The sequence below is a fragment of the Struthio camelus genome, chromosome 16 (genome assembly GCF_040807025.1).
Source record: "Struthio camelus isolate bStrCam1 chromosome 16, bStrCam1.hap1, whole genome shotgun sequence".
Lineage (NCBI taxonomy): Eukaryota > Metazoa > Chordata > Aves > Struthioniformes > Struthionidae > Struthio > Struthio camelus.
This window is the reverse complement of record NC_090957.1, coordinates 21,845,023-21,868,945: the sequence shown is the minus strand read 5'-3', so window position 1 is coordinate 21,868,945 and position 23,923 is coordinate 21,845,023. Positions and strand designations below refer to the sequence as shown.

At 44.0% G+C, this 23,923-nt stretch overlaps 2 protein-coding genes across 2 annotated transcripts; both read left to right on the top strand.

Annotated features, from left to right (window-relative positions):
* Window positions 1-8,601: 8,601 nt before the first annotated feature.
* Window positions 8,602-10,348, top strand: EXO5 (exonuclease 5). Its single transcript, XM_068910578.1, is given in 4 exon segments — window positions 8,602-8,799; window positions 9,112-9,148; window positions 10,078-10,104; window positions 10,107-10,348. Coding segments are annotated over 4 exon segments (504 nt in total).
* A 1,650-nt stretch (window positions 10,349-11,998) lies between these two features.
* On the top strand, window positions 11,999-19,319 carry LOC104147942 (tapasin-related protein-like). The gene is made up of 8 exons (XM_009680883.2): window positions 11,999-12,158; window positions 13,927-14,151; window positions 14,899-15,168; window positions 17,201-17,542; window positions 17,695-18,021; window positions 18,787-18,870; window positions 19,158-19,174; window positions 19,279-19,319. The coding sequence occupies exons 1-8, from the start codon at window positions 12,113-12,115 to the stop codon at window positions 19,291-19,293; spliced, it is 1,326 nt and encodes a 441-aa protein (XP_009679178.2). The 5' UTR covers window positions 11,999-12,112; the 3' UTR covers window positions 19,294-19,319.
* Window positions 19,320-23,923: the final 4,604 nt, after the last annotated feature.

The window sequence follows — 23,923 nt, the reverse complement described above, 5'->3', positions numbered from 1 at the left end:
GAGTGCTTCTCAGTTAATAGTTAATTGGCAGCATTTTTCTTACTGCAGCCAATGAAGACAAACATAAAGGGAGAAGACTCTGGGAGGCTGGTTTTTGGTGAAAAGGGGAAGACACAGGTGTTACTCAATTCTAGAAGCAGCTTTGTTGAATTTTCCTACAGTAGTTTAGGACAGTACTGCCTCCAGCAGCGCATGCAGCCCCTCTACTAGGAACTAACATCTCCAGCGCATAGCCAGGACTTCCTAAACCTGGTTTACACCAACGCTCCAGGTAGTCCTTGGCAGAAACTGGATGAAGGCGCACATTCCTATTTACCTCACTGCAAAGGGAAGTAACCTCTGCAGAAAGTGGAAACACCCTTAATTCTTCCAGCAATACCCAACCGAGCAAAAGCTGAAGCCCTGCAGTGTTCATATGCATAACAAAATGATATACAGACCCAAGCTAAGTTATCCAACCCACTCTTCCAAAGTACTGTGCCTAGTACTGACTTCCAAATACTTTTGCTCCTCTGTGCAGCACCTGAACAGCCCAGATCCTCATCTGGATGAGCTCAGAGCTAGGGCATTTAGGGAGACTGATTTAAACTGAGTATGAATTCAAGGAATGAATTTTATTCACATTTATATATTTTAAGTCTTACTGAATGGAAATATAATCAGGGTTTTTATTGCTTTTGTTTTTCAAGGAAGCTCATTCTAGACTGCCCCAAGCACAAGAGTACTTCAGCAGGTAGAACAAAACAGTTACTCAGTAGTGTCTCCAGAAATTCTACTACGAAATGGAATCAGGGTGTCCCTGATGTAAAAAGACAACTAGATCAGGGATCCTGTCCCTAAAGATTTCTTTTAAGGCTCAGTGAGTACTTATAGCTCCTGCTGATTACCCTTGGAGTGATGAGTTCTTGGCTTTTTTTAAGGTAAGAACCTAAAAACATCTAAACTGAACATTGGAAAAATGGAAGTATCCATATTTCAAGGCTACTTTGGATGTTTAGCCATAGACAACTTTACCCAAGTATTACTCAGTACCACCAATGGCTGGAAAAGGTCTTCTGCTGATTTGAACCAGCATGGTGCACTCATAGTAAAACTGGCTCCACTTATACTAGCTAGCCCATGATCTGAATATTTTAACAGTCTCCATATACAGGGAGGGAGATTTATTAGCCTCAGAGTCAGTAATGCTCCTTTCCTACTGCATGGATCTGTCTCCACCAGGCGTACGTTCATTTGCTTCAACAACTGGCAGATATGTCCTGAAATCAAAGTCGTTATTACCAACCTCTATGTGCTGCAAATGTGATAGACTGATTCCCTGGTAGCAGTGCAAAATAAAGAAAATGAGCACAGCTCCAGCAACCCGCAACTCGCTCAAGAGACTGGGGACTCAAGAGCAGCAGCTCCGTTATCAAAGAACCCCAGCGACGTATCCAAACTGAATGCTCTTTTACCGCTTATTGTCTAAATCTCAAATGCATAACATGGAAAGATTTCAAGCAAGTGTAATTTGTTCCTTCCAATTAGGACAAACTCTTTGAAATTGTAGGATTTGGTAAAGTTGTAAAGGAAATGTCGTAACACGATGAAAACAAAAATGCCTTTTTCAGCTTGTTTGAAAGCATGCTGTTGATGTTAAACTTCTCCTAATATGAGCAGAGCAGTTCAATTTCAGAGAAGCTGCTCTTACTGAGCACAAGTTGAAGTCTACTTGCAGTATCCCCAAAGTTGCAAACAAAGATTTTCCCATTTTAACCAAGCATTTGAGCTCTAAGCTCCCACAACTAAAATGATATATTTTATTTCATTTTCAGGATCTACATGCCATGGCTTTTCTTTTTCAGGTACAAAGCAATGGCACAAGGGCCAAGGCAGAAAGCTGTTCTGTGACAAAGCAATGCTGCCACTCTGTGGCTCCTGTGCAAACAACCACAACCAGCCTCTGCCTGCAATTCGGAGACTTGGATTTTATTATTGTTTGCTTTCAAATAAAATGAAGCACTTAATCCTCATCCTCTATACATCAGTCTTGCATTCAGCATAGATTAATTCACCTTGAAAGATCCTTTCATCCTCTTTTATGGTAAGTTAGATTAAGGACCTGTGTGTTAACTGGATGGGCAATTATGAAACAAAATGGATGTTCATCCTAAAGGACCTAAACAGCAAGAATGATAGGTCTTTGCACCAGCCAGTGATGCCAATGGATCCAGCATACTGTTTATTCAAGGCATATGCACTCAATTCAAACAGCAGCTTCCTTTTTATTAGTACTAAGAAAAATTAGAAAGAAGATGGCATCAGTCAACAGTAAACCTAAAGGACAGTACTGAGGAAGTGAAAAATTCTGCCACTGGGAGCTTTTCACTTAAGCCAGTCTTTCCCCACCCCTCCCTCCAGAAACAACAAAAAAACTTAATTCAGATTCAGGATACTAGTTTTAACACAGGAATAAAAATCTCTGCCCCAGTTCCAGGAAAGAATAGGTTACTTCTCAGAACAAATGTTCTGGGCCTTTAAAAAAATCTACTGCTCATCACCCAAGGCAACATTCACACCTACAGTGGGGGTCTAAATGGATGGTCCTCACTGACAGCAATAACAGATTTGCCCTCATTTGCTTTCTGCTCAGTAGATGCCTCTTTCCAAGGCAGGCTGTCTGAACTGTAGTTTAGAGGCCCAGAGTCTGTGCACCCATCCTTCACAACCACTACAATGAAACACGTATTTTTTTTCTTTATTTTAGTTTGGGTGTTTTTGCAGGTTTCTTTCAGGCAACCTGAAACAAACTTACTTGCACTAAAAAATAGACAAAATCAGATAACCCTTGCTATTTGCCAAGGGTTACAACAGGCACCCTAGATTATACAGCAATGTTCAGCATGGACCCAGGCAAAGCAGCAAACACCAAAACATTTGATACGAAGAGTAAAAGTTTCAGTATCTTTTGGCAACTGTTTTGGATTTCTCTTCCTCGTTCCTCTCGTTTCTTTTTTATAGCTCAGCTTCTTCCCTGTCTCCTATCCTCAAGCACCCAAGTAGCAAAATGAGATTAGAGAAGATATCTGACCAAACAGCCTCTCCTGCCTTCCAAAATAAACTCGAAAGCTCTTAAAAGTAGCTCTAAATACATTATTCTGAGGTAGTACATGCTAACAGATAAACTACAGTGTTGCTTGCTGAAACTGCATGCCCAGAGCTGTGCCCACAGACCTCCAGCACCCTCGGCACAGGCTGCGCTGGCATCCATGCACTAGGAGTGTCTTGCTCTCCGTTCAGCCCCAACTCAAACCATGGCTAATGTTTGCAGAAGAACTTCAAGGCTGGACTTCCACAGGATTTTAGGTACATAAGGGTGAATATAGGAGCCCCCAGCCTCCCCCTTCTTTTTCAGCAGTTGCAGCTCAGTGTCCGAATACCTTTGAAAACCTGCTAAAAGCCCTAAGTCTCACTTTCAAAAGCGTCCTAGGAACATCAGAGCTTGACCTCAGCTGCCTCTCAGTCAAAACTGACTCCTGAGCATTAAGGCATTTTTGATAACAGGGTTCAAGTCATGAAAGTGCAGCAAGATATGCTGCATATCTTCAGCCATTGCAGGGAAGAGAGCAGAAATTACTCCTTCACTTTTCTCTTTTGCAAGAGAACAGACGAGGAATACATATCAAAAGCGTGGTCACCTTGGTGATGACAGGGAAACAGGAGATTTCCTAGAAAATATTGGTTTTGGTCATAACTAGTGCAACAAATGAAGCAGCTGCAGAAAAATCTTTTCAGTTATTCATTTGGAAGAAAGTCTAAAGTGGTATTTTTAAACCACCAGGTAACAACAGGATCTTCCTTGGAAATTTCAGATAAGAAACCACCCCCTGAGGCCTGCCAGTGCCATAAACAATCTAGACCTGATTCAGATTTAAAATAAATCAAACTTATCTTGCAACTATTGGCACTGGCAGAAAGTGCTATAACACATCCACACACATGCAATTTCCAAACCCACTTTGCTCTCTGATGTCATGTCTCTCCACATATCCCCATCTTAACAGCATTCTGAATCAGCAGAGACAGCAAAAATGGCAACATCATTTCTAGGAATAGAGCCAAACTCATTAAACTAATAAAGTAGTGTAAATGGTACAACTACTGCTTTTTCTGTGTATGGCACCAAACGCCATTACAACTCATCAATAACTATAAAACTGCCCTGCTAAGTACATGTAAAGATGCAGCGTCATAGTAATGGAAATCTCAGCTCAAAGCTAAAAAAATTCTACAGCTAAGCATAGTTGCCAGTGTGCTCTTGTCATCCAACAACATAACAACAAGGAAGCTATTATTTATCTCTTTCTCTTGCATTGCTTAAACTATTCATCCTATTTCTAATGTTATAGGAGCTTTCTGCAGAAAGAACCCTGTCTTCTACCTAGAAAACACAATGCACATGAAAAACACTAGTTAAATAAGACAACTGATGCATGGCAAGAGAGACATCGAATTACCACTTTAAATGTTGCTTATGCAAATGCATCAGGAAGTACTAATGAACTGTAGTCACTTTTGCATGTGTCTTGTTATCTTGAACTTTTTGGGGCTATGACAATTTACATGAGATGCTAATTCATCTATGGAGCTCAGACATTAAGATGTTCTCTGATAATTCCCATTAGTCTTTGTTTTGTTCTGAAGCTCTGGATATAGGCAGAAAAAACCTTTTTTCATTCAACTACTCAACTATGCTGTTATCTGAATGATCTGTGCACATGATTGTATAATTTCCCTCCTAAATAAGAGCATCTAACCCATGAGTTGGGTTAACCTGTCCCCATTAACCTATCTTCTGACAAGATGATATCCAAAGCATACAGTCTACATCTTAAAATGTCTCTCCAAAGTTAATACAAGACATCTTGTAGGTTCCTTCCCTGCAAGAGGCAGAATAGGACTCTTTGTAACCAAGAAAGGGGCAATGCTCATTTTTTAAGGGTGAGACTAACCTAAAACATTATTCAAAACCAAGAGTGTTTTAGCAAGTTAAAAAATAAAACACAAAAAAGCAGATTATGCTTTCATTTCTGTATTACTAGCACCACCTTCTGTCCAGAAGAAGAATCCAGAGTTTCAAAAGCTCCAAGGAATAAAATTGGAAGCTAATGGGTTTTGTTTTTTCCCCTTCTTCCCCATTCACTTTGGAACACAGCCACTGCTGAAACTAAACACTGGAAGATTTATATTTTCAGTAGCGCAACAGCTTATTGAGTTGTGTGTTTAACACACTAGCATGTGCCAAAAACTTCTAATTTTACAAAGAAAGTACATCAGCTTCACTGTTTTCCATGAATTCATACACCTTCTGAGATGGCATTTAATGGATGAGAGAAAAACATCCATTATTACCAAAAAACCTAATGCAACTATAACTCTGGCTATAAACATCAAAACCTCTTTTTAAATGAATCCACAGGACCATAATTAAAGTATTTGAAAAGGAATAGTTATTTTTCTTATTGGTGTCATCCCAAGTCTTTCCCCAGAGAAAGGTTCTAAGTGAGTTTGAGTTCCATTAAACTAACTGCACAGCAGTGTTATAGTAATCCATCATTTGAAATGCAACACCTCATTCTCAAAAATATTTGACTTTATCCAGTAACATGTACAAACAACTGCAGTTTTTCATATTATAGCAAGCATACACAGACAAAATAAAACCATAACTGGATTTTCCTGTCCCTAGTACCAAATTTAAATATTAAGACCAAGCATGCTTTCTATTAGCAGCAACCTTGATTGCTTCTGAAGACACAAATCATCAATCAGAGCTGGATCTGAACCAATGAGCTAGAAGAGATGCCTAGATTTCATTGTTCATTCTGCTTGCCAACAGTGGCTGGAAAAATCACTTGATAAATTACACTTAGGAGTTGTTTTAATGACTAAAATTCAACATGATTATCTAGTTCACATAAGGCCTTGTCTGTCTTTTTAATGAAAGTCTATCAGCTTCCCTAAGAGATGTACTGCACCCTTCTGCCAAATCTGATAAGCTCTGAAGATAATATGAAACAGCTTTAAAAATCTAACATTTAATTGTCAGAGTGAAACTGATTCACACACGAATGATGGCAAAGTTGAGAGCATCATAAACAAAGCACAAGTTACAAATCACATCAGACAAACATGCTGAATGCTCAGATCAGACTAATGGAGACATCTGTCTTCATTTAGGGAAGCAATTACAGCATGAACTGAAATGGTACCAAAGCAGTTTACATGCCAGTGTGGGAGCATGTCAACTGGTGAAACTGGGCCATTCAAACTGACTCTGAAAGACCTGAGAGGAGTAGATTCCCAAGTAATCCAATTTTTCTGCAGATTGAAGAATTTAAAATTTCTCAGCAGAACTGAGTTGTGTGAGTTCAGGCAGTTCTGATGATCCCAGTAGGAGATCCAGGAGACAGCAAAGTCTTTCCCTGCACAAAAGCAAAGGGTGTCTGCCTCCCTTGCTTGTGGGACTCTGCCTGAGACTTAAGGTCCCAGAGACAGATAGATTGCATTGCTTCCCTGGGAACATATGAGATCAGGAAGACTGTGATGGAGAACAGATGTTCATTGATGCTTACGCTGAACGCATGAGACTTGCAACAGGCTTGTATTTATTCTTCTTCCTCTGTGGACGACCAGGAAGTTAATATCTTAGAAACCTAACCAGAGATAAGCAGCTTACCACTTCACACATTATTATCCGGTATGAACATGAAGACAGTCCCAGAAGTTCACATTCCAGATGGGAACTGTATGGTCAACTTTGGGCCTGCTACAGGCGGACTCCTTCCTTCCCCTAAGACCCCAGCATAACGAAGTGGTACCCCACTGCAAAGAGAACCAGAGAGTGAGATGTGTGAACAACGATCTCTGCACGGCTGTCCAAACAGGCATCCAAAGTGCAAAAGTCATGTATTGCCTTTCCGTATTTTACCTAAGCACAAATCTGTAGAGGTGCATGCATGCACTGAAAGTAAATAGCACGTTATTATACCACTGTTGCGTTTAGTTGAAACCATATGGCTCTGCCATTCTGCATCCAGCCTGTAAACATACTCTTCATAAGCCAGGTATATCTGGAAGCCAGAGCTATTTCAGTCTGGTTGGCAGTGTGCTTAAGAGCAGGCCACATAAACCAGGCTCTCCATTCTTCCTGCAAGCTCTAAACTGAATTAATTTAAATTTAAACACAATCTCTGCTTTACAAAGAGAAGGAATCTAAGAATGTATTTTACGGATGTGTTTGTTCTTCACAAATCTGCTTCATTCTGAGAAAATGAATACTTGGGGAAACCTCATTTTCTAGGGGGAAACCTGTTTTTCTTTGAGTTCTATTGGTAGGAAATTTTAAGTATCTTCTTCACACTGAAGATTTGCTGGCTGCGCCTATTCCTAACCTCAGAAACAGTCACAAAGCAGAACTGTGACAGTATAAACCACCAGGCTCAAGCGATACCCAAAAAGCACTCGCCCCAGAGCAGGCGGGACTTGCGTTTCCCGCGGACGTTTGCGGGAGGCAGCAGGAGAAACCTGTCAGCGAACCCAGCGCGTGCGGCCGGCCCGCGTCTGGCGCGTCCTCTCCTAGGAAGGGAACAGGGACGTCCCAGCCTCGGCCGCGCGCAGCGCGAACGGGGGCGACTGTGGCTTTTTCGACAGGACGTGACGAGCGCTGCCCCGACAAGAGACCTCCCGAGCAGGCCCGACTCCTGCGCCGGCCCCGCGGCCAGGCGAGGCAGGACACGGCCCCGCCATGGCCGACAGGCCTGGCCACGCCGCCTCGGGGACTCGGAGCTGCTGGAGGAGGAGGAGGGACCCGAGCGACACCCTCTTCTGCGGTCAGGGCTGGAAGTCCACGGCACAGGGGACGTGCCTACCAGCAGAGGCGCCTGGGCAGCAAGGACCCTCCACCTTCTCACCACGATTCCAGTCCTCCACGCAGGCCAGCAGCCAGCCGAAAACCGTGTTGCACCCGCAGCTCTGCTGTTGTCCATCTCACTGGCCGGAGAGCTCCACGCTCTGCTCTCAGTGCTGCAGCCCAGTTTCGAGGAGCTGCAGACTGAATTTTTCAAATAAGTTTTCTTGGTGAATGACAAGAGCCCTCAAACAAGGAAACTTTAAGCAAACCAGGCTACCTTTCTATTCTGCTTCAAAAGTAAGCATCTGCAGAACTAGAAAAATACGTAGTAATGAAATAATCACCTTCTGGGAAAGGCTACCAAGAGACAAGATCCGTTACTCACGGTGTTCCTTATGTTTAGGTTCACACTTCCCAATTGATTTTCTCAGGTTAAGCACAAGTCATTTGACTTCATATAGGAATCCTTATGGTGCTCTACAGAGCATGTAGATGGCCACTGAGCATTTCCAGTCCTTATTACTGTCTACATGAGAGCATAAAATAGTAAACTTTTTACAAAAGAGCATGAAAAGTCCAACATCTACACTGTGTCCTAAAATAGGCATACAAACTCTTTGCATTAAGTATGAGCATAGCATCATACAGTATTGGGAACAACTGCTATAAGTTTGCAGCACAAGGTCCTTCAAAGCCAAGGCTTCTCACACATGGATACGTGCAACTGCCTGTTAGGTGGCTGTGCGCAGGAGCTTCCTGTGTTTGGAGTAATAGGAGGAGTTCTCCTGACTGGTGTTACTGATGAGCTGTGCTATAACATCAAGGGAGAGCCAGAACTGAACAAACTGAAGACTCAGAACAGACCAGTAATGCTTTCTGAAGCGCAGAGAACGAAAGATCACTTCCAGGTAGGAAAAAATTAGTCAAGCCTTTAGGCAGTTCCATGCCCAAAGAAAATTTCTTAATTTAGTAAGTAAACCAGTAATAAATTACTAGGAAATAAATGCTGTAATGACTATTTAAATTTGAACCCAGGCTTAAGAGGACAATATAATTGTCTGCAGTCTGTAAGGAAAGGAAAAGCAGCACAATTTCAGAGTACAGTTCATGACCTGTATGTCCGTCTATAGACAGTCTAGAAAATTAGAATCCCAAATTGAGCATCTCAGGTTCAAAGTTGTCTGGAATAAGATTGAGCTTGTAAAATTTTGATTACACAGCATATCATAATTGCAGCTACTTCTGGAATAAGCGATGGTAAGTATCTTAAACTTTCTAGGGCTGAGTTGAAGAAGGTTCTTCAGTTAAAACCAGAAGAACTTCCTGTCTGGAAAAATATAACCCCTAATTAGAGATCAGATTGAGTTTAAAGACCTCTTGGGAAAAGGACCTGTGATACCAAGTTTTACATTTCACCTGAAGAGTGAGACTTTCAGCACTGGATGTTCCCAAGCACATTATTTAAGGATTTCAACCTCCACTTAACAAGTGAATAACTTCACTCAGTTACCATCCCCTAAATCCACTGGAACCTGCATAAGTGGTTGCTTCCACAACTCTTGCTATCTATTTGACCCACAAGAGTAAAGCAATCCTTGCAATGAAGTCTGCTTTGAGAAGTTTTGAAACTGTCTGAAAAATTTGAGTTTTGCCTCCTGCTGGACTTTAGAGTCCAGATTCTCTGGACAACTTTTCAAATTCTAGCTGGAATATTCAGACGTTAATTCCAAATTTATCTGTCTTCAGTTCTATAAATGATTTTGTACCTTAAAGATACACAGGTATACCTGAACTGCTTGTTTATCTTGAACTGTCAATAGTGTCTCAGGCTATGTAACTTTTTAAAGCTCAACTTCTTAAAAGCTCAAGATTGATACTTCTTGTATAATACAATGAATTGTGCAAAATTCTTGACTGCATAATAATGGTTGTCTTTGTAAAACACAAGAAAACAATCACTTATAACCAGCAGCTTTGTTGCGCTGAATCTTAATCCACCCTGTCATTCCCAGGTGGTTTCATCATATTTTCTATATGTATTACCCCTGCCATGCAGGTCTGTTTGTACAAGTGTATTTTGATGCCATGGTACAAGGTTGTCTAAAACCAGATACCTTCACTAATCACATCAGTGAGTCCAGAGTAGCCTCTGGGATCTGAAATCAAGCAACACACTCCAAAAGCAGGATTCACAATATCTACCTTTGGTGATCTTTGAAGCTGCTGTGTCTAAGTCTGACCTTTTCAGATATTCCTCACATTGTCTGTCTGAAAATCAACTATAGTTGATTAGTAGAGTAGTACGCTGCTTGGGACTAACATAGTATGAGGTTTCTCTCTGATCTTCTTGTCTTCCTATGGTACTATCTTGCTTACTGGAAAGGACAACAGGAAGCACAAGGAGTGGATATTGAGGAAGCTTGGAAGTGCCAGTTTTGTGACTACTTGGAGATATGACTGGAGGACAATGGCAGAGAAGCCTCTCCAGAGAAGTGGACCAAAGAAAACGAAGTGAAAGTCATCTCAGCTTTTTACAAGGTTACTGAGATTTCCAGCTTGTGACCCTTCTGTTTTGCAGGTTAACAATGTTCCAAATAAAGCACTCGGAGCCGAGTCAATCAGTCCATAGCTCCACAGAGTACCAATTGATTTGGTATGGCATTTTTAATGCAGCATTTTTAAAGTCTCACATTGTAATTTGGCACACGGGCATAACCGAAGCACAGGCTGGGGAGCAGGATTTCCCAACTCACACCCTGAATTCGTGCAAGTTGCTTCATATCTTTTTCTCCAGGAAAAATAAGTAACTTATAGTGTAGTCGTAAGATAGATACTAATGCTTATAAGCTGATTTGAACAAAAGAAATAAGTGAGTCATAGCCATTCACTGCAAGGCCTTGTAGAAAACATTCTCAGCTGTAACCCCAACAATAATATGCCTGACCTTGTCTTTGGGTCCCTTGAGGCAACCAGTTTTATTTGCTGTACTGTATCTGCTCTTGTCTGTTGAAGAGAAGATGGGTACAGCTACCTCAAATCCATCAGCAGTGACCAGAAAACAATGACATGTCAGAGCTTCTGGACTCCCCCCCAGCCATCCAAGTTCAGCTGTGAGAAGGCAGCTGGCTTCAATACTCTTATTTTAAGTTCCAGTGAATACACACAAGCTATTGAGGCACCTCTCTGAAAGCGAGCGCTGCTTATACTCTCAAGCAGTGCCGTGACACGGATCACCTGTACTAGCTGGATCCAAAAGATATTTTTACCTTTTACAGTTAAAGACAAAACCTTACCTGCTGATGAACTACTTGCTGTCTTGGATTAATTATGCAATAGAATATTTAATGTCTTGTTTACTAGACAAATATATCAAGTTTCTTCTGATCAATAACAGTTAAATTACAGAAAATAGAAGTTGTTAGTACTGTAGACACTACTGCCACTGAAAATAGAGGGAAGAAAACCCAGAAATTTTCCCTTTTTGACTAAGCCATTTATGAGTGCTTCCAGTGTACAGAAAGTAGATTCCTAGGAAAGCTCGTTAATAGTGCAAGGGTCTTTACTGGCTCCCCAGATTCAGAGCTTGTTTTCAGTATGTGGAGAATGGTTTGAATGGAGTACTTATTCCTGATCCTTGCAGTCCTCAGTGTAAAGAATGCCCCGAGGGGCTTATCTCATTCCTAAACATAGTTTTACATCTTTTCCAGACGACTTAAAGACATCAGATGTCAGTAGGCCAAACATTTTCTGGGCTTGCTTTATAAGTACTTTAGAGGGACTTTTTTTTAAACAGTCAGTAGTTGCAAAATCCTTCTGCACGCAGGCAAACAATGACAGTTCACTTGATTAACGTTCAGTTTGCTAGTTGAGACATGCTGTAAAAGAAAACTGCTTTTTTAGCAGCAGAGGTGCATAGGAGATGGCACTGGTAGCAGAATTAGTGCAGCACAAAAATCAGAAGGCCTTATGAAATGGAGCAACGTATCTGTATCATGCAGCTGCTATCTTTTTATACCTTGTACTGGGCAGGATTTTAAACTGATGTGAAACAGTTAATGCTAATAAAAGCTTAACTGCCCTCTCCTTGTGCCTTGCAAGTCCCTCCCCCAGAGAGGCGGCGGTTGCAGCAGCCTGGGAGGAAGCGAAAGCGAAAATGAGACCGAAGCACAGAGCAGGAAGAGACTGTGCAGGGGGCACTTGGCCACCTCCGGCAACTCCACCATGAGCTACAGAACATATTTAGTAGCTGGCTGTTTTCTGTGCATTGGTATGTACCACTACCTTGCTTTGGCGAAGGGGAACGCATTGCTGTGCCAGGCATTCCTGGGTTTCTGGTTCACTGCTAGAGCAAGCTGCGATCTTTCTCAACAAGACTGTAAAAACAGTTTCTTCTGAACCAAATATCAGCTAGAATGTTTCCGGAGCGACTGATCAACTGATTTGTCGCGTATTTCTTGCACTTGTTCACCTGAAGTGTTTTCATTTGGGGGTGGTAAATAATCAAGACCTTGTAAAAATGTTTCAACTGGGCCTCAAAACTGAATGAAAAATCTTGACCTTTTCAGAACTGAAATGAACCCAAAAGCCTTTTCAGGAAAGGAATTCAGTTTTGCTGCCATTTGGCATGCATTACACAATAGAACTGACTCAGTTTCAGAAATTGGATTTGATAAAAGTGAGTCCAGCCTCTGCTTTGTCTAAGAAATTTAAAATAGAGCATGTTACTCCAAAAATGCAGTGTTTACACACTTTGGAGGGGAGAGTAAAAACATTTGCCTTCAGTGCAGTATCCGCAGCAGAACTAGGGACATAGTTACCTTTTGTCACTCAATTTGCATGTGTAAAATTGGGAATATCTTTTTTGTTTTGCATCAGTCTTGTAGAAGTTATCTCTCTATTCTCCTACGTCCCCAAGATAATTTAAGAGCCATTCCATGGCAGAACACGTGATGTTTCTCACTATCATTCTCTGGCAGGTTTCCCGTTCCCAAGTGTGTTGCCTGCTTCTATCAGTTCCAAAAAGTATCATTAAGCAAAAATCATTCTAGTTATGTAGAGCTCCTGCTGCTGAGTTGACTATCATGGCAATGTTCACATATTCCTATTCCCTGCTTCCTCAGACGCTCACCATGAAAAAATCTGTACCAATATGGAAACACCTATAAATTAACATTCTTCTTATCTTCCTTGTAGTATTACCCTTCAGGCTGTATTTAGCCTCTCTTAAGCTCTATAGAAAAATACTATCCTTGCATAAAAGGGATTCAACTAATTGACAATACATTTTCTGCAACTAGAAAGTCATTTGAAACTGCAGAGTACTTTTTTGGTGTTCCTTACAGAGGAGAAAAGGTAACTTCTGCACTAGAAGTGTTGCCATATTTCAGAGCCCTTCATATCGCCTGTCTAGGTGAGGGAAGGTATAGCTCCCAGGCCGGCAGAGCAGCCAACTGCCCAACACCAGCACTCAGTGCAAGTGTCAGTAATTCCCGCATAGCCCTTCCTCCCCCATTTGCTTCTTGAGGAAGCTGCAGGGTTTTATCAGCCTCACCTTTAAAGTCTCCTTCCTCTTTGCCACTAGCTTGCGCAGTATGTTATGTGACAGCTGGATTTCCATGTAATAATCCCTAAACTTCAGGGAATGGCAGTTTCAAAGGACACAGTGCTACCTGTCTATAGAAACCTTAAGACAGTACTCAAGCATCTAGAGACCTCCAGCAATGCTTCACTCATTGAGCAATTTTTTCTGCTTTGCTCTTCACATCATTATTCTTCCCTTTCAACTCCTATAATTATGATTTTTCTTTTAAATAACTTGTTCCATTTTAAGAATTCCTAAAAGCTAGGTATTTGAGAATGATGCTAAAAACAAAAAAGAACACTCCGACATAACCAAAATGCTGTGGACTAAATGGATTCCTAACATGCATAGGGTACTGGCTACACAATTTTCTCCCGTTAGTTAAACTTTGTTAAGCTTTTAAGAGCAGCAGTGGCATTTTAAAATTTGTGCATGTACGGCCATTGCCTTTCAGGAGTTGCCAGGAACCCAAATGGAATTACTACAGCAGGTTCGAGTTTCAGGAAAAGCAGGGAGCTTTCCTGCGTGTTTGAGACAAGCAAAATCATCCCCCTGTCCAAAGAGATCGAGACTATCAGATTGAACGTCAGGCTTCTGCTGAGTGAAACTGAATCAAAAGAGGATCAAAGATCTCACCCAGAAAATCTACGAGACAACATCCCCTCATTTTTTGTAGACGGTGAGTTATTTGCTCAAGTCAAGTGAGCAAGTTTGGGTCCTGATTGATACGAGGTGTCACAGACACAACAAACATCCTGTAAGACGGGAGTCTTATGCTCAGCATCCTCAGGCTGCTCACCACTGACAGCACTCAACATGCTGGGAAATAGCAGAGGTCCTCCTCCGGTCCTTTTTGCCATGAGCTGGGGGTAGTATCAGTTTCAGTACCCAAAACAAGGTGGTGTTAGTTGCACCCTGCTTAATTGCAGGATTCAGAAGATATATTTGCCTTTTGGAGCATTTTTGCCCTTACATCCACTGTATTTTGGGAACTAAAGGTGCTGAAAACTCAGCATCTCAAAACTCAGTGCCTGGCCAGATTTCAAATTCCTCTGAAGATCTGTCCTTGCACTTGAGAACGTTGCCCTGTGATGCAGTCTGAGTCAAACACAGCTTCCAGATTTGTCCCCTACTAGACACTGAATAAAACAGGAGTCAGACACCACCTCCTTCCAAGCAGAGTCGCTCAGACCCTGTGTCGTTCAGTCAGCTGGATGCTGTACCTTGCGTAAGTCAAACAATAGCAAGTCTTAATTCAGAGGAACTTGCTTCCTTTTGGGGAGCTGCTGCGATAAGAGACAGGCTGTACTAAGTACAGAGCAAGACTGAACAGAATCTCATGGAGCTGTGCATAGGCACTAGATGGATTTTGCTGTACGTTAAGATTGACTGGTATTATAACAAGTTCACGTATGTTTTTTCATAGAGTCCTCAGTGGATATTCTCCAGCATGCAAATGAGGATATCAATGCACTCGACTGTAGGATCAGCACATATTTTACAGCTGACACTCAGATCATCTGGCCTGGGAGTGAAGTGAGAGCCAGCAAGTTGGACTCTTGGTTCACCTGCACCATAAAACACGCAGCTGAAAAATACATGACTACAGCCTTTCTTGTGCAAACCCACCAAGAAAGTGAGAACCACAATCAAGGACAGCTTTCTCAAGGAATTGCAGAGCAATCACACCTTTCAGGTAACAGAAAAAGTAATATTCAATAATGAGGTGATAGCGTGTGTTTCCATAGAAACCTCCTCTACAGACTTTATTATATAAATGCAGCTGTCAAGGGCATTGCAACCACAGTCCAAGAAGTTTGGTGAATAACCAGCAGTGTGATATTTCAGTTGTAGCCCATTAAGCTTCAGATGTAAGACTTTCAGAAGGGTTAGGTAGAGGAATAGTCTGCCTTTCCCTCTCCATCTGTGCCAGGATGTTAAGAACTCCAATGGTAGCTTTACATGTTGCAAGTAGTTCCTATGTTTATGAATCTCATTTTATTTTTATAAAACCTCATGAGCTTGCACATAGCTCAAGCTAACTTTCTAACCTACTGTAAGATAACTGCTTTTATTGAAAAGCGCATGTTCTCCCTTATGTTGAAGATTATGCTTACTTTACAAAAACAAATAACTTCAAAGCAGCTTCTCAAAAGCATATTTGTTTTCTGTTTAAAAGCTTCCATACCATCATTCCTAAAAACCCTAACAGGTACTTAAACCACCAAAGCTTTACTATATCTACATGCATTAAGACTTACTCTAGTTTTTCAGCACAAAGAGTGCTTCCCTAGTGTTTGTATTGAAAATAAGCTCTACAGCATGGGCGACTCTTTTAAGGTTAGAGAGGAGTTTCAGGTGAAGAAACTGAAAGAAGCTGGTTAGCTGACATGCTCAGAAGGACACTGAGTCAGTGTCAAAACAAGAAAATAAGGCTCCCAACTCCTGTCTCCAAACTTAAATATTTCTGAACACCCCACACCCTACTAGGGTCTTTTGTTCCTTGATGGAGAGATATACACCCACAGTGCTTTAGAAGCAGCAGGAACAGAACTCCGAGGTCAGGCGGACAAGGGCACGAACACACTGCTGCTGTGGCAAGGGCCAGGTGCCCAGGGTGAGGTAGGAGCCCCCTCACTCCCAGAGGGCTGCGAGCCTCCCCTCCTCAGCGATGCCGTCTGTCACCAGGACCGCTGCTAGATTTACAACAGCAGCACTATAGCCGCAAGAGTAGGTAGTCAGCGACAGCATTCAGCACCACGCATTTTCAGAGAGCTGCAAAGCATATCACAGGCACATACAAACTTGCTTTGCCTACATTTCAACCTTTTCATATTCTCCCATTCTCTTGGGCCTACATCAACCCCCTTCCCCCTCACCCAAAAAAGCTGGATTTAAATTATTACTCACCACAATACCAGGCACTTTACTACACCTACAGACCCCTCACTACATCCAGGAAGATAAAACACGGCAGAATCCAAGCTCAGAAGCCACAACATCCGGAGAAGGAGAGCCCTTTCCAGCACTCTCCTCCAGGCAACATGGCCAAATTTGCTGCTATGACCCAGCTGTTTTTTATAGCCTCCTCAGCAGGTTGATTGGGCCATTCACCTGACTTTGATTGGCCACCCTAACTGTCTGGATGCTCTTTAATTCTTCCCACCTGGTGGCTGCCCTTTAGGTTGTATTGGGATCATACATAGTCCTCTATGCACATTCCCCCGTAGCTTTTAGGGTCTCAGTGCTAAAGCAACAGTCAGTGTGGAGGGAAAGAAATGCTGCTTCATTTAATCTTCTACTACAATTAAAATTATGGAGGAATTATTGCATCTATTATTCTATCACATAAAATGAGGCAATAACAAAGATTAATGTGGCAGTGGCCCAAGAACAGAAGAAAAGCACTATAAAAAAGCTTTAGGGAATATTAGACTGTGACCTTCCTTACAGGGCCAGCAGGGTGACAGCCCCTCATCTGAGCTTGTAGTTTCCTATGGCTTTGCACAACATGGGAAGGTTGCAAGCTGTGAGGCAGGGGTTCACAGTAGTGAAATAAGTCAGAGCCAAATTAGCAACTGAAGCTTTTGCTTTGAAGCAGATCCTAATGTTCATGGTCTGTAGTACAGATTCAGGTCACTAGGTGGCAACTTGTACTCATTTGTATTCCTCTGCCTTTGCATAACTGTCCAAAATCTGTCAGTCATGCTATGACTTTTGTCTTACAGCTGTGTTCCTGGTGCACACAAGATCCCCTGTAGTCCGATCAGCCTTGTCTAAGGATGTCTTACTTGATTGTACTTTCTCCATCGATCACCAAGCAGATGTGACGGTCCAATGGATATTATATCAGAAAGGGGGAAACAAGAAACTCATGTTCTCTTACAATGGATCCAGCAAGCAGGTGGAACACATGGCTGACCGAGCTGAGATGTTGCCAGAGGAAATCCCCAAGGGAAATGCTTCTCTGTTACTCAGAAACGTGGGAATGAGAGACGAAGGAACGTATTCTTGCTCAGTGTCAGTGTCTTCTCTTACTGGGGAACAGACAATCCAGCTGCAAATCGAAGGTAATAGGATAGGCTTTGGAGGTTTTTTTATATTTATTATGATGGGGAATGCTTGAACAAATGGCATATACAACTATTCAGTTTTGTTCAGTGATAGGGATAGACTTTATGAATTAAGAGACGTAGCACCATAATAAATTTTCACTCACCAGAAAAACCCACAGTGACCATCAATGTTAACTCCCTGTCCCTGGTGGAAGGAGAGCAGCACAAGCTGATCTGCGACATCAGGAACTATTACCCGCTTGACGTCCAGGCTCAGTGGCTCCGAGAGCGTAAGGGGTCCAGGAAGGTCCCTGATGTGGTGAAGAACGTTCTCTCAAGCAGCCACACACAGAGCAGCAACGGGACCTACAGCTGCTCCCGATACTTCCTGCTCACGGCCTCCCTGAAGGATGACGGACACAGGTACACGTGCCGGGTCGACCATCAGAGCCTGCAGTCCCCCATCAGGAGGAGCGTGATTGTGAAAGTGAGAGGTACAGCATTCACCTGGGGAAATTTGTTGTCCCCTACACACTTTACCCATGGGAGAGCTGGTAGGAGAACTTTCTACTGATCTTTCCCTTTTCTCAGTCTTTCCTCTCCTACTGCTGTTTCCTTCCCCTCCAAAACACACTTTCCAGCTAAATATTCCTGCAACTATTCAGTTTTGTTCATCTGTCTGTCATCTTGATGGAAAACAATTTTGTCTTGATCCAAAATTAAATATATGAGACAAACCACGGTTTTTGACCAAAATGTCCATTCATCAGGGAAGTCAGTTCCCAGCCAGTTCTGCCCCATAATGCTTTTTCATAAATGCTTTTTCAGTGTCTCAGATGCCCTTGGCAAAACATATAGAACTCCCTCAACAAAACACATTTGAAAATTGTTGGGTTTTTTTTTTGTCTTGGGCAACTTAGGAGATAGTCTTTACAGAAGAGGTTGAGTGAAGATATCATTTCAGTCATCAATTATCAATGGAAACCTTGAGCCATGGCATCTGGGGTGAATCAGAATTTGGCTTTTAATTCAGTTGGGTCAGTGAATTCTGATAAAATGTCTTGCAGTGCTACTGTGGTTACAAGATTATTGAGTATCAGCTAGGGTTTGTTCATATTTTATCTCTTTGTATTAGAATTTTACAATGTACTGCTGCAGTATGTCTTGTCCATGAGTACGGATAACAGTTTGTACCATGGGGCCAAACGTCATAGACTTTATTTGTCTCTACCATTTTTTTCTTTTTTGCTTATGGGCAGGAGGTATCTCCATCATCTGGCTGCTTCTCCTCCTCCTTGGCCTCTCTGTGTGCATCACTGTGGTGCTATACTACCTTCATAAAGGTAAAATAAAATCAGGTGTACAAAAAACCAGGCTCAGGCTTTGGGATGGAAAGGACTCTGTGGGTGGTGGTATCTCTGTACTATCCATATGAGATGAGCCTTAGAGCCTCAGGCAGGATAAACTAACAGAGCTGCTCTGAAATCTGTAGAGCTGTCCCCATGTTTGGCAGCTGAGACTCTTCTTCCCCAAGGCCCAGTATAGCTGAACTGTATGATTAGTGCTGGGAAGTGGAACCTGTGGTTGGTCCTCCTTTTATTCACAATCTTTTACTTTTTTTCTTCCCTAGTGAGGAGCACTGCTAAGGTAGGTGTGTTTTGTGTTTCCTCTTTTCTATCTGAAATGCATATGACCTTTATGTGCTTTCCATTTTACCCTTTGCTAATGCATTTCTCTGTTTTACCCTTCAGCCCAAACCTTATTAGCCTACAGGACCTTTAATTCCAGACAGGTAAGGAGCAAAGCTGCCAGGGCAATGTGGCGGTGAGGTTTTCACAAGCACTCGGCAAAGCCTGCTGCTCTCCCATGGCAGCTGAAGGCTGTCTGCTGGCAGGAGCAGAATTACGCCAGCGCAGAGCACTTTACACCTTGTATTGTTAGTGGGATTGCTCTGTTGCAGCAGGCAAAAGGTTGGGATTTTCCACAGCCCTGCATCACTATGAGCAAGTTACCTGTCCTCTCAGGGCCCCTGTGACACCTAAGGAAAAGAATATTTACTTGCGTTTCTAAGCTGAAGTGAACTTTCACTCCAAAACTGGTTCAAAAGTACTTCTGTTTTAAGAAAGAAGAAGAAACTTTCTGTTTCTTATTCCTGAAGAGAAGTAACAGAAATATTTACTTGTCCTGTTGGACTTCAATTTGCTGGTAGAATCAGACGATAATCCTGCATATGTTTTCCAAGCTAGATTTGTATATGGTACTTATGATATACACTAATGTAGGCACCATGCATAAGAGGTGTTTCGTGGCCAAACTTCTATTTGTAAGAGCCCTACAGTATTGCATCAGTGTCCTTTAAAAATCTTAGCTAAGGGAGTCTTCAGAGGTTGAAAGCAACCTGTGTCTAAAGAGCACACAAAAAAAGGCTGTGTGCCAAATCTGGGACGTAGGACGGAAAATAAAAGACCACTGTCTGCCATAGGAACTGCAGAGGCAGTTGCAGTCAGACAAGATAGCCTAGCCTGAACGGGATCATACAGGAGTTTCACAAACCCTCTGCCTGCAAGGATCACGCTTTGAAGTCCCAAATGGCTTCAAAGTTATCAGGACTTCAGCTTGATGCCTCGTCAAAACTACGCAGTCCTGCAAGGCACACTGGAACAAGCGGGAGGAGGGCAGTTGAGGCAGTATTTTTTCTTGCGACTTTGGTTACCATGGCAGTAGGCTTGGGGCTCTCAGTCGCAACAAACATGTAAAGCAGGGAAGAGAAGACAATAAAAATAAGCCTTCATGCAGTATCATGCGGTGTAGGACGAGATGAGGACTTGATCTGCAGCTCTTTATGCCATCCAGTCTTGCTTCAGTCTTTTTCTTCTGAAACCTCTTTCTTTTTGGTAGTTATTGTCCCCTTGCCTGAGCACGTAACACTAATATGATCGCTGAGCATATCCCAGGAGCAATGTCCTATTGTGGTAGCCAGCAAGAGACCTCTTTAGGCTTGTCACTGTACGTTGTCCTTGGCCAAAAATAGTCTAAGAGCAGAAGGAAGGGAATTTTATCCCCACGTGGAAAAAGTCGAAGGTTGCCCTTGTGAGCCCAGGGCCAGAGGTGGAATTGAACCTTCACGCCTGCATTGTGGTGGGCAGCGGGGTGGCGTCTTCCTGCTTTACCCAAGAAGAGTTCCTTCTCCACGTTTGTGTAGCCCATCTAGACCCCCTCCTACCCGAAGTCTCTTGGTCTCCCTTTTTTATGCAGACAGGTTTGGCAATTAACTGACGCCTGTGCATTGTCATGCAAATAGCTCAGTTTCCAGCAATTTAAATACTGGCAGGAGGGAACCAAAAAAAATCAGTCAGTCCAAGTAGATCTTTTGAAAAAAGCAAATTGTCACAAAAAATGTAATTTTCTTTTTTTCAATAACATGCTCAGATTTTTAGGATATTTTCCTATCAAAAAACAAGCCTCATGCCAGCACACTGTGAGGGGGGTGGGGGTGGGGGTGGGTGTATGTTCCTCATAGTTTCTGAGCCGGTTGGCTAGTTCTGATAAGGGGATACAACTTTCAGATATAATGAATTTTCTGCAAGGTCATTTGTTTTAAATAGCTAGCCATGTGGAGGAAGAAGGCCTTAGTGAGGGACAGGACACAGCATGAGCTCAGGTGTTACACAGCAGCCAGCGGACACGGGGTTGGGGGGGGGAAAGGGGAAAACATGTGCAGGACAGGGAGAACCTTTAATAGATAGATTTCCTTCTTAAAGGAAAGGCTTTAATGAGTGCTGTGTTGTCCCAGAAACCAAAATCAATCAACTGCAAAACACAAATTTGTTCATTTTAATTTTTCCCCCTTTTAGTCTGCTCTGCTTGAGGTTAAAAATGGGAAAAATAGGTTTTATGACCAAAGGCGAAAAAAAAGCCATAAAAAGAAATGAGTGTTTATTATGATTCATTGCAACAATCCAGAAAAAAAGTACCAGTGAAAAGCTTGAGACAGGAGCAATATCTCCAGTATATTAAAAACAAACAAAAAATTTTTTTTGCCTGCAAATACCAATTATAGTAAACTCAATCGCTCGCTATGTGTATATACACCAGGATTGATGCTCTTCCTGTTCCCAGCCCTTTATAAAGGACTTGATTTATGTTTCAAATTGGTTTTGCTGTTCTCCTCAGAAAACAGAAACCCAGCACGGAGAGCGGAAAGAAGTGACTTCATCATGGACTGGATTTGCTTTGTTTCAGCCAGAGATGGGATTTGGCAAAACACAAATTCTGATTCAGTGCTGTCTCATAATCTTTTTCTGGACAAGTGGAGAATCTGGATTTGGTAGAATATCCTGCAGATTTCACAACTGCGAACAACAGCCCAACGTTTCAGAGGAGTGCATAGGTGGATTCTGCAAACAGGTTTTAAGTTGGATGAATTGTGTTGGTTAATACAGGTTTTTTAAACGAGGCAGCAGCTGCTTATTGGGTGTTTTGCACGTACTCATTTCTTGTTTCTACACAGTAACACGTTTCAGCAGTATAATCAGAGCTAACAGCGCTTCGTCTACGCTGGTACAGTTAAGGCTTTATACACGTAGACGAACCGGTTAGTGAATCTGGCCTGCGCTCATGGAGTACCCTGCACGTTATGTAGTCGCTTTCGGCAGCGTGCGCTAGCTAGTCCTGGTTTTATTTGGGAGTTTTTTGTGCCTGCGTCACTCTGGGGAAGCTGTGTGACCCTGAGAGCGAGGAAGGCTCCGCCGCCACCGCCCGGCGGGGACAGCCCGGCCCCGCGCTTCGGCGGGTCGCTGTCTTAGCGCCGCCTTCCTTCGTCTTCCTTTTACCTGGTTTTCTCTCCCTTAGAGTGGAAAGGTGCTTTAAAATAGTTAACACGCAGTGAGGATCCTCACGCCTGAGCTCTGCCGTGTTTTACTGCACGCTGCCTGCTTTCCGTGTTGGGGGGAACCTGTCTGCAGTGTATTGCTGTGGATGGACCGAGCCGTCGGGATGGGGGCCACGGGGAGGAAGGAGGGAAGAAACTTGGAGGACTAGTTTACTACTTTTTAAATAGCAGGTGGTGTACAGCCACTGTCTTTTCAAACATGCTAGATGTAAATGCCACGAAATCAGGTGGCGGTAGCCAGGACACGGCAGCTGGTTTGTTACGCGCATCATGTCCAGGCGGCACCCCGCCATCTGCAGCACGGAGACCCCCAGATCCTCTCTGATTTAGGCCCCGAATGGTTTAGTCTAGAAACCTGGACATTTGCCTCTTGCTCCCAACAGCGAAATCGTCCGAGGAGGCGATTTCGAGAGGGCAGAGGCAGGGTCGGACTGCGGTCAGCGGTTTGCTCTGGCAGGAGAGCGGAACTGATGCTTAGAAGTGACAGGAGACTGTTCTGTCATTTCATACCAGCACGAATAAGATGCCTGTAGGTTTCCTCAACTTCTGTCACAGGCAAAGCGAGGAGCTGTAAGAATGATTTTTACAATAAAGATTAAGAGGCACTGAAATTTTCCGGCTGTGTCGTATCCTGAGTTTGCCGTTGCCGGCAGGAGCCGACGGTTCTGCGCAATCAGAGCTGACGCAACTCGCTGCCGCCGGGGGAGCGGCGAGACCAGCGTCGCGTGGGGAAGACCACAGTCAGACAGGCGGCACGAGGGCGGCTCCGGAGGCGTCCTGCAGCCCTCCCGGCGCGGGCGCCGCTAGCTGCCGCGGAGCAAAGCCGCGGGAGCAGGGGGCGGGAGTGGGGGGCGCGGGAGCGGGGGGCGCGGGAGCAAAGCTGTGGGAGCGGGGGGGCGCGAGATCAAAGCAGTGGGAGCGGGGGGGTGGGAGCGGGGGGGCGGGAGCAAAGCCGCGGGAGCGGGGGGCGCAGGAGCGGGGGGCGTGGGAGCGGGGGGCGTGGGAGCGGGGGGCGTGGGAGTGGGTACGGGAGGCGCGAGATCAAAGCTGTGGGAGTGGGGGGCGCGGGAGCAGGGGGCGTGGGAGCAAAGCCGTGGGAGCGGGGGGCGCGGGAGCAGGGGGCGCGGGAGCAAAGCCGTGGGAGCGGGGGGTGCGGGAGCGGGGGGCGCGGGAGCAAAGCCGTGGGAGTGGGGGGCGCGGGAGCAGGGGGTGCGGGAGCAAAGCCGTGGGAGCGGGGGGTGCGGGAGCGGGGGGCACGGGAGCAAAGCCGTGGGAGTGGGGGGCGCGGGAGCAGGGGGCGCGGGAGCAAAGCCGTGGGAGCGGGGGGTGCGGGAGCGGGGGGCGCGGGAGCAAAGCCGTGGGAGTGGGGGGCGTGGGAGCAGGGGGCGTGGGAGCAGGGGGCGTGGGAGCAAAGCCGTGGGAGCAGGGGGCGCGGGAGCAAAGCTGTGGGAGCGGGGGGTGCGGGAGCGGGGGGCACGGGAGCAAAGCCGTGGGAGTGGGGGGCG